Raw genomic sequence first — 14,140 nt, forward strand, 5'->3', positions numbered from 1 at the left:
TTCCAATATATATCCACCAACAAATATATTCCAACAACATTACAAGGCTAATCATTAAATACAACAAATAATTCAACTTATCCTATGCTTTCTCTAACCTAAGTTTTCACAACACCGTAAATATTAAACGTGCGAAACTTAAACCATACCTTGGTTGATCACTTTGTATCACCCAAGGTAGCCTCACAACACAAATCACAGCCCTTCCAAGCTCAATCAAAATAGCCCCAAAACAAGTCTTGACCACCAAAAAGCCTCCAAGTATTCCCAATTCAATTCCAATGCATATATACCCAGTTAATCTACACCTAATACATATACATGTTCCAATTTCAATTTTCCCATTATAAATACAAGATTGAGCTAGGGTTAGGGTGTTCTTACTATACCCATATAATCAATAGCTTGAGCCCACAATTTTCGAAAGCTAACTTGAACCTAGAACACAAAAATTGGACAAGATTCACTATAGGTTTTCAATTTCACCAAAGAAAGAGAGGTAGAGATTCTGAACCAAATATGAGGCTTACCAGTAAAATTTTTCGGATAGAAAGGTAGAACTCGACATGCTGGACGCGTGGCCGCAAACAGTGCGGCGATCGGAGCTCAAACGAGGAAGATACGGTGGTTTGAAGCTTGGATGAGGGTCAGGGATCTCCTCCTCTCCCCAATCTGTTTTCAGCGCTGTTGATGCTGAAATGGAGAAGAAGAGCTTCTGTCCCTCTTTTAAGTCATGGTCCAGTTGGACCCACAGGCCCGGTTTGGGCCCCGGTTTAACCGGTTCGGCCCTTTTGGTCTGATTTTGGGTCAAATTTTTGAAATTGATATCAAAATTCTCGTTTCGACGAGCTCTATCCTATTTTGATATTAATTTTTCATTTTTAGCTTTCCTAATTAAAATTCAAATTGTTGACTAATTATTTACTGATTTTAGCGGGGTTTACATCTTACCCACTTAATTAGGAATTTTGCCCTCAAAATTCAGATTCAGTTATCTGAAAAGAGGTGTGGGTAGTCCTTCGGCATACTTAGAGTCTCCCGAAGCTATCCTCATTATTCGAATTGTTTATCTCCTTTTATTTAAACTGGCTTAGGTTGTAAGACATGAACTTGTTTTAGAAGCGTGTTTCAGAAGTTACAAAATATGGAGTACGTAGAATAGGTTCGAAAGTTACGGCAGAAATTTATTTGGCACGCCTTTGACCATTAATACTCTCCAAAAATTGAAATAGGCTAACTTAGCGGGTTTTAAATTTCTTGTTCCTTGATTGCTCATCCAATTCTAGTCGTTGAAGTAATCTTCAGAGATAGGTGTCCTTTTCCTTCCAGCTTGAAAAGTCTTCTTCTCAAATCTGCCTAACTCTTTGTCGGCTTTTCATAGTAAGAATTCTAACTCAAATTTGCATAACTTTTTCTTTGTTGTATCGGCTATCAAATTCAGGAACTAAGGTATTCGATGCTCTAGTAATACAGGGGCATTTAGTGCTCTGTGAAGCTCCATCCTCTATCCTAGTCCTCGACGATCTATGTCGAAATCGGTAATTACTCTTCCTTACTCCCGGTTATCATTCTTTGCCTTAGCTGCATTCCTCATACATTCTTCAGCTATCCGGCTCTTATTCGCAAGTTTGGAAAACACCTGAAAGAAGAGGCTAAAGCAGTATCCACTAAACTTAGTCCTCTAGAACAAGTTGTTAAACCCAATCATCAATTACTTTTTATAACAAAACAGTTAGCAAAATTTAACGAAATGCTACAAGACACTAAAAATGCTAACAAGAATATGGAAGCACAATTGGATCAGACAAGACAGCATTTATCTAAACAGATAACAGTAGAGTGTCAAGCTGTTCATTTAAGGAGTGGAAAGACATTGAATGTTTCAACTCAAGGCAACAGGAAGCCAAGAAAGGAACAACTGACAGAGGATGACCAACCCACTGCCCAAAATCTCTCTGAGGATAGTAAGAGCCCAGAGAGGAATGATTCTGGCGTTCAAACGCCAAAAAAGGGTGAAAAAGTGGCGTTAAATGCCCAGTGAATGGCCAATTCTGGCGTCCAAACGCCAGAAAAGGGTGGCAATCTGGCGTACAGCCCCCAATTCTGGCGTTCAAACGGCAATGAGAAATCAGACACCTGCAAGTGCCGATAACAACCCCATTAAGCAGGCTTCTCCAACCACTTCTGTAGGTAGTAACCTGCAGCAACTAAGGTTGAAGACTATAAAGCCAAGATGCCTTATCCTCAGAAACTCCGCCAAGCAAAACAAGATAAACAATTTGCCCACTTTGCAGACTATCTCAAGACTCTTAAAATAAAGATTCCATTTGCAGAGGCACTTGAGCAAATACCCTCTTATGCTAAGTTCATGAAAGAGATCTTAAGTCATAAGAAGGATTGGAGAGAAACTGAAAAAGTTTTGCTTCCTGAAGAATGCAGTGCAGTCATTCTGAAAAGCTTACCAAAGAAGCTTAAAGATCCCGGAAGCTTTATGATACCATGCACATTAGAGGATGCTTGTACCAAGACAGCTCTATGTGATCTTGGGGCAAGTATCAACCTGATACCTACATCCATTATCAAAAAGCTTGGTTTGGCTAATGAAGTTAAGCCAACCCGGATATGCCTCCAACTTGCTTATGGCTCCACTAAAATTCCATCAGGCGTAATTGAGGACATGATTGTCAAGGTTGGGCCATTTGCCTTTCTCACTGACTTTGTGGTGCTGGAAATGGAGGAGCACAAGAGTGAAACTCTCTTTCTAGGAAGACCTTTCCTAGCAACTGGACGAACCCTCATTGATGTCCAAAAAGGGGAGGTGACCCTGAGAGTCAATGAAGATGAGTTTAAGTTGAATGCTGTCAAAGCTATGCAGCATCCAGACACCCCAAACGACTGCATGAGCGTTGATATTATTGACTCTCTAGTGAAAAAGTTCAATATGACTGAGAGTCTCGAATCAGAGCTAGAGGACATTTTTAAAGATATTTAGCCTGATCTGGAGGAACCAGAGAAAACAAAAGAACCTCTGAAAACTCCTCAGGAAGAGGAGAAGCCTCCTAAACCCGAGCTCAAACCACTACCACCATCCCTGAAATAAGCATTTCTGGGAGAGGATGACACTTTTCCCGTGATCATAAGCTCTGCTTTAGAGCCACAGGAAGAGAAAGCACTAATTCAGGTGCTAAGGACACACAAGACAGCTCTTGGGTAGTCCATAAGTGATCTTAAGGGCATTAGCTCAGCCAGATGCATGCACAAGATCCTATTGGAGGATGATGCTAAGCCAGTGGTTCAACCACATAGGTGGCTTAATCCAGCCATGAAGGAGGTGGTGCAGAAAGAGGTCACTAAATTACTAGAAGTTGGGATTATTTATCCTATTTCTGATAGCCCCTGGGTGAGCCCTGTCCAAGTTTTTCCCAAGAAGGGAGGAATGACAATGGTTCATAATGAAAAGAATAAACTGGTTCCTACAAGAACAGTAACAGGGTGGTGTATGTGTATTGACTACAAAAATCTCAATACAGCCACCAGAAATGATCATTTTCCTTTACCATTCATAGACTAGATGCTAGAGAGACTAGCAGGTCATGAGTACTACTGCTTTTTGGACGGCTATTCATGTTACAACTAAATTGTAGTAGATCCTCAAGACCAAGAGAAAACAACATTCACGTTTCCATCTGGAGTATTTACCTACAGAAGGATGTCATTTGGTCTGTGCAATGCACCTGTAACCTTTCAGAGACGCATGCTCTCTATCTTCTCTGATATGGTAGAGAAATTTCTGGAAGCCTTCAAGGATGAATTCTCAGTATTTGGAGACTCGTTCAGCTCCTGTCTTGACCATCTAGTACTTATTCTGAAAAGGTGCCAAGAGACTAACCTGGTTTTAAACTGGGAAAAATGTCATTTTATGGTGACTGAAGAAATTGTCCTTGGGCACAAAATTTTGAACAAGGAAATAGAGGTGGATCAAGCTAAGGTAGAGGTAATTGAAAAATTACCACCACCTGCCAATGTTAAGGCAATCAGAAGCTTTCTGGGGCATGCAGGATTCTATAGGAGGTTTATAAAGGATTTTTCAAAAATTGCAAAACCTCTGACTAATCTGCTAGCCGCTGACACACCATTTGTCTTTGACACAGAGTGTTTTCAGGCCTTTGAGACCCTGAAAGCTAAGCTGGTCACAGCACCAGTCATTTCTGCACCAGACTGGACTTTACTATTCGAACTAATGTGTGATGCCAGTGACCAGCTGATTCTTTTGCGTCTGTCACTAACGCCCAGCCTTCAGGAGTTTGAAGCTCGTCACAGTCATTCAATCATTGAATCCTACTCAGAATACCACAGACAAGGTTTAGACCTTCCGGATTCTCTTGAATGCCATCATCAATTCTAGCTTATACCACGAAGATTCCGAATAAGGGATCCAAGAGATATCTACTCAATCTAAGGTAAAACGGAGGTGGTTGTCAGGCACACGTTCATAGGTGAGAATGATGATGAGTGTCACGGATCATCACATTCATCAAGTTGAGGAACAAGTGATATCTTAGAACAAGAACAAGCTGAATTGAATAGAAGAACAATAGTAATTGCATTAATACTCGAGGTACAGCAGAACTCCACACCTTAATCTATGGTGTGTAAAAACTCCACCGTTGAAAATACATAAGAACAAGGTCTAGGCATGGCCGTGAGGCCAGCCTCCCAATGATCTAAGAACTAGACGTCCAAAGATAATCCTAAGATCGAAAAATGATCAAAAGATGAAAATACAATAGTAAAAGGTCCTATTTGTAGAGAACTAGTAGCCTAGGGTTTACAAGGATGAGTAAATGACATAAAAATCCACTTCCGGGCCCACTTGGTGTGTGCTTGGGCTGAGCATTGAAGCATTTTCGTGTAGAGACTCTTCTTGGAGTTAAACGCCAGTTTTTATGCCAGTTTGGGCGTTTAACTCCCATTCTTGTGCCAGTTCCGGCGTTTAACGCCGGGCAGTTTTGAGCTGATTTGAAACGCCGGTTTGGGCCATCAAATCTCGGGCAAAGTATGGACTATTATACATTGCTGGAAAGCTCAGGATGTCTACTTTTCAACGCCATTGAGAGCGCGCCAATTGGGCTTCTGTAGCTCCAGAAAATCTACTTCGAGTGCAGGGAGGTCAGAATCCAACAGCATCTGCAGTCCTTTTCAGTCTCTGAATCAGATTTTTGCTCAGGTCCCTCAATTTCAGCCAGAAAATACCTGAAATCACAGAAAAACACACAAACTCATAGTAAAGTCCAAAAAATTGAATTTTAACTAAAAACTAATAAAAATATACTAAAAACTAACTAAAACATACTAAAAACAATGCCAAAAAGCGTATAAATTATCCGCTCATCACAACACCAAACTTAAATTGTTGCTTGTCCCCAAGCAACTAAAAATCAAATAGGATAAAAAGAAGAGAATATACTATAAACTCCGAACTATCAATGAAACTTAGCTCCAATTAGATGAGCGGGACTAGTAGCTTTTTGCCTCTAAACAGTTTTGGCATCTCGCTTTATCCTTTGAAGTTCAGAATGATTGGCTTCTATAGGAACTCAGAATTCAGATAGTGTTATTGATTCTCCTAGTTAAGTATGTTGATTCTTGAACACAGCTACTTTATGAGTCTTGGCCGTGGCCCAAAGCACTCTGTTTTCCAGTATTACCACCGGATACATCCATGCCACAGACACATAACTGGGTGAACTTTTTAGATTGTGACTCAGCTTTGCTAGAGTCCCCAATTAGAGGTGTCCAGGGTTCTTAAGCACACTCTTTTTGCTTTAGATCACGACGTTAACCGCTTAGTCTCAAGTTTCCACTTGACACCATCACGCCACAAGCACATGGTTAGGGACAGCTTGGTTTAGCCGCTTAGGCCAGGATATTATTCCTGTAGGCCCTCCTATCCACTGATGCTCAAAGCCTTGGATCCTTTTTATTACCCTTGCCTTTTGGTTTAAAGGGCTATTGGCTTTTTCTGCTTGCTCTTTCTTTTTTTTCTCTTTTTTTTTTGCAAGCTTTTCACTGCTTTTTCTTGCTTCAAGAATCATTTTTATGATTTTTCAGATCCTCAATAACATTTCTCCTTTTCCATCATTCTTTCAAGAGCCAACAATTTTAACATTCATGAACAACAAATTCAAAAGACATATGCACTGTTCAAGCATACATTCAGAAAACAAAAGTATTGTCACCACATCAAAATAATTAAGCTAGTTTTAAGGATGAATTCGAAATCATGTACTTCTTGTTCTTTTGTAATAAAAACAGTTTTCATTTAAGAAAGGTGATGGATTCATAGGACATTCATAACTTTAAGGCATAGACACTAAGACACTAATGATCATAAGACATAAACATAGATAAGCATGAAAATTCAAAAAACAAGAAAATAAAGAACAAGGAAATTAAAGAACGGGTCCACCTTAGTGATGGCGGCTTGTTCTTCCTCTTGAAGATCTTATGGAGTGCTTGAGCTCCTCAATGTCTCTTCCTTGCCTTTGTTACTCCTATCTCATGATTCTTTGATCTTCTCTAATTTCATGGAGGAGGATGGAACGTTCTTGGTGCTCCACCCTTAGTTGTCCCATGTTGGAACTTAATTCTCCTAGGGAGGTGTTGATTTGCTCCCAATAGTTTTGTGGAGGAAGGTGCATCCCTTGAGGCATCTCAGGGATTTCATGATGAGTGGGATCTCTTGTTTGCTCCATCCTTTTCTTAGTGATGGGCTTGTCCTCATCAATGGGGATGTCTCCCTCTATGTCAATTCCAACTGAATAACAGAGGTGACAAATGAGATGAGGAAAGGCTAACCTTGCCAAGGTAGAGGACTTGTCCGCCACCTTATAAAGTTCTTGGGCTATAACCTCATGAATTTCTACTTCTTCTCCAATCATGATGTTATGAATCATGATGGTCCGGTCTATAGTAACTTCGAACCGGTTGCTAGTGGGAATGATTGAGCGTTGGATAAACTCCAACCATCCCCTATCCACGGGCTTGAGGTCATGCCTTCTCAGTTGAACCGGCTTCCCTCTTGAATCTCTCTTCCATTGGGCGCCCTCTTCACAGATGTCTATGAGGACTTGGTCCAACCTTTGATGAAAGTTGACCCTTCTAGTGTAAGGATGTTCATCTCCTTGCATCATGGGCAAGTTGAATGCCAACCTTACATTTTTCGGGCTAAAATCTAAGTATTTCCCCCGAACCATTGTAAGCCAATTCTTTGGGTCCGGGTTCACACTTTGATCATGGTTCTTGGTGATCCATGCATTGACATAGAACTCTTGAACCATTAAGATTCCGACTTGTTGAATGGGGTTGGTAAGAACTTCCCAACCTCTTCTTCAGATCTCATGTCGGATCTCTGGATATTCACTCTTTTTGAGTTTAAAAGGGACCTCGGGGATCACCTTCTTCAAGGCCACAACTTCATAGAAGTGGTCTTGATGCACCCTTGAGATGAATCTCTCCATCTCCCATGACTCGGAGGTGAAAGCTTTTGCCTTCCCTTTCCTCTTTCTAGAGGTTTCTCCGGCCTTGGATGCCATAAATGGTTATGGAAAAATAAAAAGCAATGCTTTTACCACACCAAACTTAAAAGGTTTGCTCGTCCTCGAGCAAAAGAAGAAAGAGGAGAGTAGAAGAAGAAGAAATAGAGGAGATGGAGATGGCTTTGTGGTTCGGCCAAAGGGGGAGAAGTAGTGTTTAGGTTGTGTGAAAATGAAGGGGTGAAAATGGGTTTATATAGGGGTGGAGAGGGGGTAGGGTTCGGTTATGGGAGGGTGGGTTTGGGAGGGAAAGTGGTTTGAATTTGAATGGTGAGGTAGGTGGGGTTTTATGAAGGATGGATGTGAGTGGTGAAGAGAATGATGGGATTTAATAGGTGAGGGGTTTTTGGGGAAGAGTGGTTGAGGTGATTGGTGAATGGGTGAAGAAGAAGAGAGAGGGTGGTGGGGTAGGTGGGGATCCTGTAAGGAAAAGTCATCCCTACACCAAGTGGCGAGCAAAAATGCTCCCTGTGCCAATTCTGGCGTTAAACGCCGGGCTGGTGCCCCTTTCTGGCGTTTAACGCCAGCTTCTTGCCCTTTCCTGCCGTTTAACGCCAGTCTGGTGCCCCCTTTCTGGCGTTAAACGCCCAGAATGGTGCCAGACTGGGCGTTAAACGCCCATTTGCTGCACTTACTGGCGTTTAAACGCCAGCAAGGTCTTCCTCCAGGGTGTGCTATTTTTCTTTCTATTTTTCATTCTGTTTTTGCTTTTTCACTTGATTTTGTGACTTCTCATGATCATCAACCTACAGAAAACATAAAATAACAAAGGAAAATAGATAAATATAACATTGGGTTGCCTCCCAACAAGCGCTTCTTTAATGTCAGTAGCTTGACAGAGGGCTCTCATGGAGCCTCACAGATACTCAGAGCAATGTTGGAACCTCCCAACACCAAACTTAGAGTTTGAATGTGGGGGTTCAACACCAAACTTAGAATTTGGTTGTGGCCTCCCAACACCAAACTTAGAGTTTGACTTTGGGGGCTCTGTTTGACTCTGTTTTGAGAGAAGCTCTTCATGCTTCCTCTCTATGGTGACAGAGGGATATCCTTGAGCCTTAAACACAAAGGATTCTTCATTCACTTGAATGATCAATTCTCCTCTGTCCACATCAATCACAGCCTTTGTTGTGGCTAGGAAGGGTCTGCCAAGGATGATGGATTCATCCATGCACTTCCCAGTCTCTAGGACTATGAAATCAGCAGGGATGTAATGGTCTTCAATCTTTACCAGAACATCCTCTACAAGCCCATAAGCTTGTTTTCTTGAATTGTCTGCCATCTTTAGTGAGATTCTTGCAGCTTGTACCTCAAAGATCCCTAGCTTTTCCATCACAGAGAGAGGCATGAGGTTTACACTTGACCCTAAGTCACACAGAGCCTTCTTAAAGGTCCTGGTGCCTATGGTACAAGGTATTGAAAACTTTCCAGGATCCTGTCTCTTTTGAGGTAATTTCTGCCTAGACAAGTCATCCAGTTCTTTGGTGAGCAAAGGGGGTTCATCCTCCCAAGTCTCATTACCAAATAACTTGTCATTTAGCTTCATGATTGATCCAAGGTATTTAGCAACTTGCTCTTCAGTGACATACTCATCCTCTTCGGAGGAAGAATACTCATCAGAGCTCATGAATGGCAAAAGTAAATCCAATGGAATCTCTATGGTCTCATTATGAGCCTCAGATTCCCATGGTTCCTCATTAGAGAACTCATTGGAGGCCAGTGGGTGTCCATTGAGGTCTTCCTTAATGGCGTTCATTGCCTCTTCCTCCTCTCCTAGTTCGGCCATGTAGGTCATGTTAATGGCCTTGCATTCTCCTTTTGGATTCTCTTCTGTATTGCTTGGAAGAGTACTAGGAGGGAGTTCAGTAACTTTCTCACTCAGCTGACTCACTTGTGCCTCCAAGTTTCTAATGGAGGACCTTGTTTCAGTCATGAAACCTTGAGTGGTTTTAATTAGATCAGAGACCATGGTTGCTAAGTCAGAGTGGCTCTGCTTAGAATTCTTTGTCTATTGCTGAGAAGATGATGGAAAAGGCTTGCTATTGCTAAACATGTTTCTTCCACCATTATTGTTGTTGAAACCTTGTTGAGGTTTCTGTTGATCCTTCCATGAGAGATTTGGATGATTTCTCCATGAAGAATTATAGGTGTTTCCATAAGATTCTCCCATGTGATTCACCTCTTCCATTGAAGGGTTCTCAGGATCATAAGCTTCTTCTTCAGATGAAGCGTCCTTAGTACTGCCTGGTGCAGCTTGCATTCCAGACAGACATGAATTGGTTATTTGCAACCATTTCAATAAGCTCTTGAGCTTCTGTAGGCGTCTTCTTCAGATGAAGAGATCCTCCAGCAGAGCTGTCCAAAGACATCTTGGACAGTTCAGACAGACCATCATAGAAAATACCTATGATGCTCTATTCAGAATGCATGTCAGAAGGACACTTTCTGATCAATTGTTTGTATCTTTCCCAAGCTTCATAGAGGGATTCTCCTTCCTTCTGTCTGAAGGTTTGGACTTCCACTCTAAGCTTACTCAATTTTTGAGGTGGAAAGAACTTTGCCAAGAAGGCATTGACTAGCTTTTCCCAAGAGTTCAGGCTTTCTTTAGGTTGTGAGTCCAACCATGTCCTAGCTCTATCTCTTACAGCAAAAGGGAATAGCATAAGTCTGTAGACCTCAGGGTCAACCCCATTAGTCTTGACAGTATCACAGATTTGCAAGAACTCTGCTAAAAACTGATGATGATCTTCCAATGGAAGTCCATGGAACTTGCAATTCTGTTGCATTAAAGAAACTAATTGAGGCTTAAGCTCAAAGTTGTTTGCTCCAATGGTAGGGATAGAGATGCTTCTCCCATAAAAGTCGGGAGTAGGTGCAGTAAAGTCACCCAGCACCTTCCTTGCATTGTTGGCATTGTTGTTGTTTTCGGTTGCCATGTCTTCTTCTTTGAAGATTTCTGTTAGGTCCTCAGAGAGTTGTGCCTTAGCTTCTCTTAGCTTTCGCTTCAAGGTCCTTTCAGGTTCATGATCAGCCTCAACAAGAATGCTTTTGTCTTTGCTCTTGCTCATATGAAAGAGAAGAGAACAAGAAAATATGGAATCCTCTATGTCACAGTATAGAGATTCCTTGAGGTGTCAGAGGAAAAGAAAAATAGAAGGAAGAGGTAGAAAATTCGAACTTATCAAGGAAAGATGGAGTTCGAATTGTGCATTGAGGAATAGTGTTAGTTCATAAATAGAAGGATGTGAGAAGAGGGGAAGAAATTTTTGAAAATAAATTAAAAAGATTTTAAAAACATTTTGAAAAACTCTAATTGATTTTCGAAAACCAAGAGTGGAAAAGAAATCAAGTGATTTTTGAAAAAAATTTTGAAATTAGAAATCAAAAAGATATGATTGAAAACTATTTTGAAAAAGATGTGATTAAGAAGATATGATTGAAAAGTTATGGTTTCAAAAAGATGTGATTGAGAACATATGATTTGAAAAACAATTTAAAAAGATTTGATTTTAAAAAGTAATGACTTGCCTAACAAGAAAAGATATGATTCAGACATTAAACCTTTCTCAACAGAAAAGGCAACATACTTGAAATATTGAATCAAATCATTAATTGTTAGTAAGTATCTTTGAAAATGGAAAGAAATTGATTTTGAAAAAGATTTGATTGAAAAGATATGATTTGAAAAAGATTTGATTTTGAAAAGATTTTGAAAACTTGAAAAAAAAATTTGAATTAAAAATAGAATCTTCCCTCTTGTTCCATCCTGGCGTTAAACGCCCAGAATGGTGCACATTCTGGCGTTTAACGCCCAAAACTCTACCCTTTTGGGCGTTAAACGCCCAGCCAGGCACCCTGACTGGCGTTTAAACGCCAATTTGCCTTCTTCACTGGGCATTTTGAACGCCCAGCTTTTTCTGTATAATTCCTCTGCTGTATGTTCTGAATCTTCAATTCTTTGTATTATTGACTTGAAAAGACACACAAATTAAATTTTTTTGGATTTTTAATAATCAAAATGTAACTAAAATCAAATAACAATGCATGCAAGACACCAAACTTAGCAGTTTGTATACTATTGACACTAACAAAATGAGAATGCATATGAGAAACAACAAAATACTCAAGTCAAGAGAATTTAAAGATCAGAGCAATGAAATCATCAAGAACATCTTGAAGATCACTTAAGACACATGAATGAATGCAAGAAGAACAGAAACATGCAATTGACACCAAACTTAACATGAGACACTAGACTCAACAAGAAACATACAATATTTTTGGTTTTTTTTTTATGATTTTGTAATTTTTTTTGGATTTTTCGAAAATTAAGTGGAAAGAAAATAAAGGTATCAAAATTCTTAATGAGAATTCCAGGAATCATGCAATGTTAGTCTAAAGCTTCAGTCTAAAGGAATTAGACATGGCTAGCCAAGCTTCAGCAGGACATTACATTAAAGAGCTAAATTGATGAAAATCAATCAGCTTTGGTGATGATAAGAACATCACCTAGAAACACTAGAATTCATTCTTAAGAACTCTGAAAAAAAATACCTAAGCTAAGCAACAAGATGAACCGTCAGTTTTCAAAACTTAACAATCCCCGGCAACGGCGCCAAAAACTTGGTGCACGAAATTGTGATCATCAATGGCGCCATCAACATGGTACGCTCAATTGCAATCTCAACTCTTTATCACAACTTCGCACAACTAACCAGCAAGTGCACTGGGTCGTCCAAGTAATAAACCTTACGCGAGTAAGGATCGATCCCATGGAGATTGTTGGTATGAAGCAAGCTATGGTCACCTTGTAAATCTCAGTCAGGCAGTTTCAAATGGTTATGGATGATATATGAATAAAACATAAAACAAGGATAGAGATACTTATGTAATTCATTGGTGAGAATTTCAGATAAGCGTATGGAGATACTTTGTCCCTTCCGTCTCTCTGCTTTCCTACTGTCTTCATCCAATCCTTCTTACTCCTTTCTATGGCAAGATGTATGTAGGGTTTCACCGTTGTCAATGACTACCTCCCATCCTCTCAGTGAAAATGTTCAACGCACCCTGTCACGGCACGGCTAATCATCTGTCGGTTCTCAATCAGGTTGGAATAGAATCCATTGATTCTTTTGCGTCTGTCACTAACGCCCAGCCTTCAGGAGTTTGAAGCTCGTCACAGTCATTCAATCATTGAATCCTACTCAGAATACCACAGACAAGGTTTAGACCTTCCGGATTCTCTTGAATGCCGTCATCAATTCTAGCTTATACCACGAAGATTCCGAATAAGGGATCCAAGAGATATCCACTCAATCTAAGGTAGAACGGAGGTGGTTGTCAGGCACACATTCATAGGTGAGAATGATGATGAGTGTCACGGATCATCACATTCATCAAGTTGAGGAACAAGTGATATCTTAGAACAAGAACAAGCTGAATTGAATAGAAGAACAATAGTAATTGCATTAATACTCGAGGTACAGCAGAGCTCCACACCTTAATCTATGGTGTGTAGAAACTCCACCGTTGAAAATACATAAGAACAAGGTCTAGGCATGGCCGTGAGGCCAGCCTCCCAATGATCTAAGAACTAGACGTCCAAAGATGATCCTAAGATCGAAAAATGATCAAAAGATGAAAATACAATAGTAAAAGGTCCTATTTGTAGAGAACTAGTAGCCTAGGGTTTACAAGGATGAGTAAATGACATAAAAATCCACTTCCGGACCCACTTGGTGTGTGCTTGGGCTGAGCATTGAAGCATTTTCGTGTAGAGACTCTTCTTGGAGTTAAACACCAGCTTTTATGCCAGTTTGGGCGTTTAACTCCCATTCTTGTGCCAGTTCCGGCGTTTAACGCCGGGCAGTTTTGAGCTGATTTGGAACGCCGGTTTGAGCCATCAAATCTAGGGAAAAGTATGGACTATTAAACATTGCTGGAAAGCCCAGGATGTCTACTTTCCAACGCCATTGAGAGCGCACCAATTGGGCTTCTGTAGCTCCAGAAAATCCACTTCGAGTGCAGGGAGGTTAGAATCCAACAGCATCTGCAGTCCTTTTCAGTCTCTGAATCAGATTTTTGCTCAGGTCCCTCAATTTCAGCCAGAAAATACCTGAAATCACAGAAAAACACACAAACTCATAGTAAAGTCCAGAAAAGTGAATTTTAACTAAAAACTAATAAAAATATACTAAAAACTAACTAAAATATACTAAAAACATACTAAAAATAATGCCAAAAAGCGTATAAATTATCCGCTCATCACCAGCCATTAGTGCAGTATTAGGACAGAGGCATGACAAGCTTCTGCATGTCATTTATTATACTAGTCGTGTTTTAAATGACACGCAGAAGAATTTCACAACCACAGAGAAGGAGTTGCTTGCAGTGGTTTATGCCATTGACAAGTTCAGATATTATTTAGTAGGAACAAAAGTGATTGTGTACACTGACTATGCTACTCTAAAATATCTCCTCACAAAGCAGGATTCAAAACCCAGACTCATAAGATGAGTGTTGCTTCTGCAAGAGTGTGATATAGA

At 40.3% G+C, this 14,140-nt stretch overlaps 1 protein-coding gene across 1 annotated transcript in view; it reads right to left on the reverse strand.

Annotated features, from left to right (window-relative positions):
* LOC130963139 (uncharacterized) overlaps window positions 1-14,140 on the reverse strand; it is a 42,629-nt gene that overhangs the window by 4,460 nt on the left and 24,029 nt on the right. The window contains exon 7 of the mRNA XM_057889286.1: window positions 150-308. Coding sequence (XP_057745269.1) covers window positions 150-308 — 159 coding nt within the window. The remainder of the gene's footprint in view (window positions 1-149; window positions 309-14,140) is intronic.

This window comes from Arachis stenosperma, chromosome 2 (assembly GCF_014773155.1).
Source record: "Arachis stenosperma cultivar V10309 chromosome 2, arast.V10309.gnm1.PFL2, whole genome shotgun sequence".
Taxonomy (NCBI): domain Eukaryota; kingdom Viridiplantae; phylum Streptophyta; class Magnoliopsida; order Fabales; family Fabaceae; genus Arachis; species Arachis stenosperma.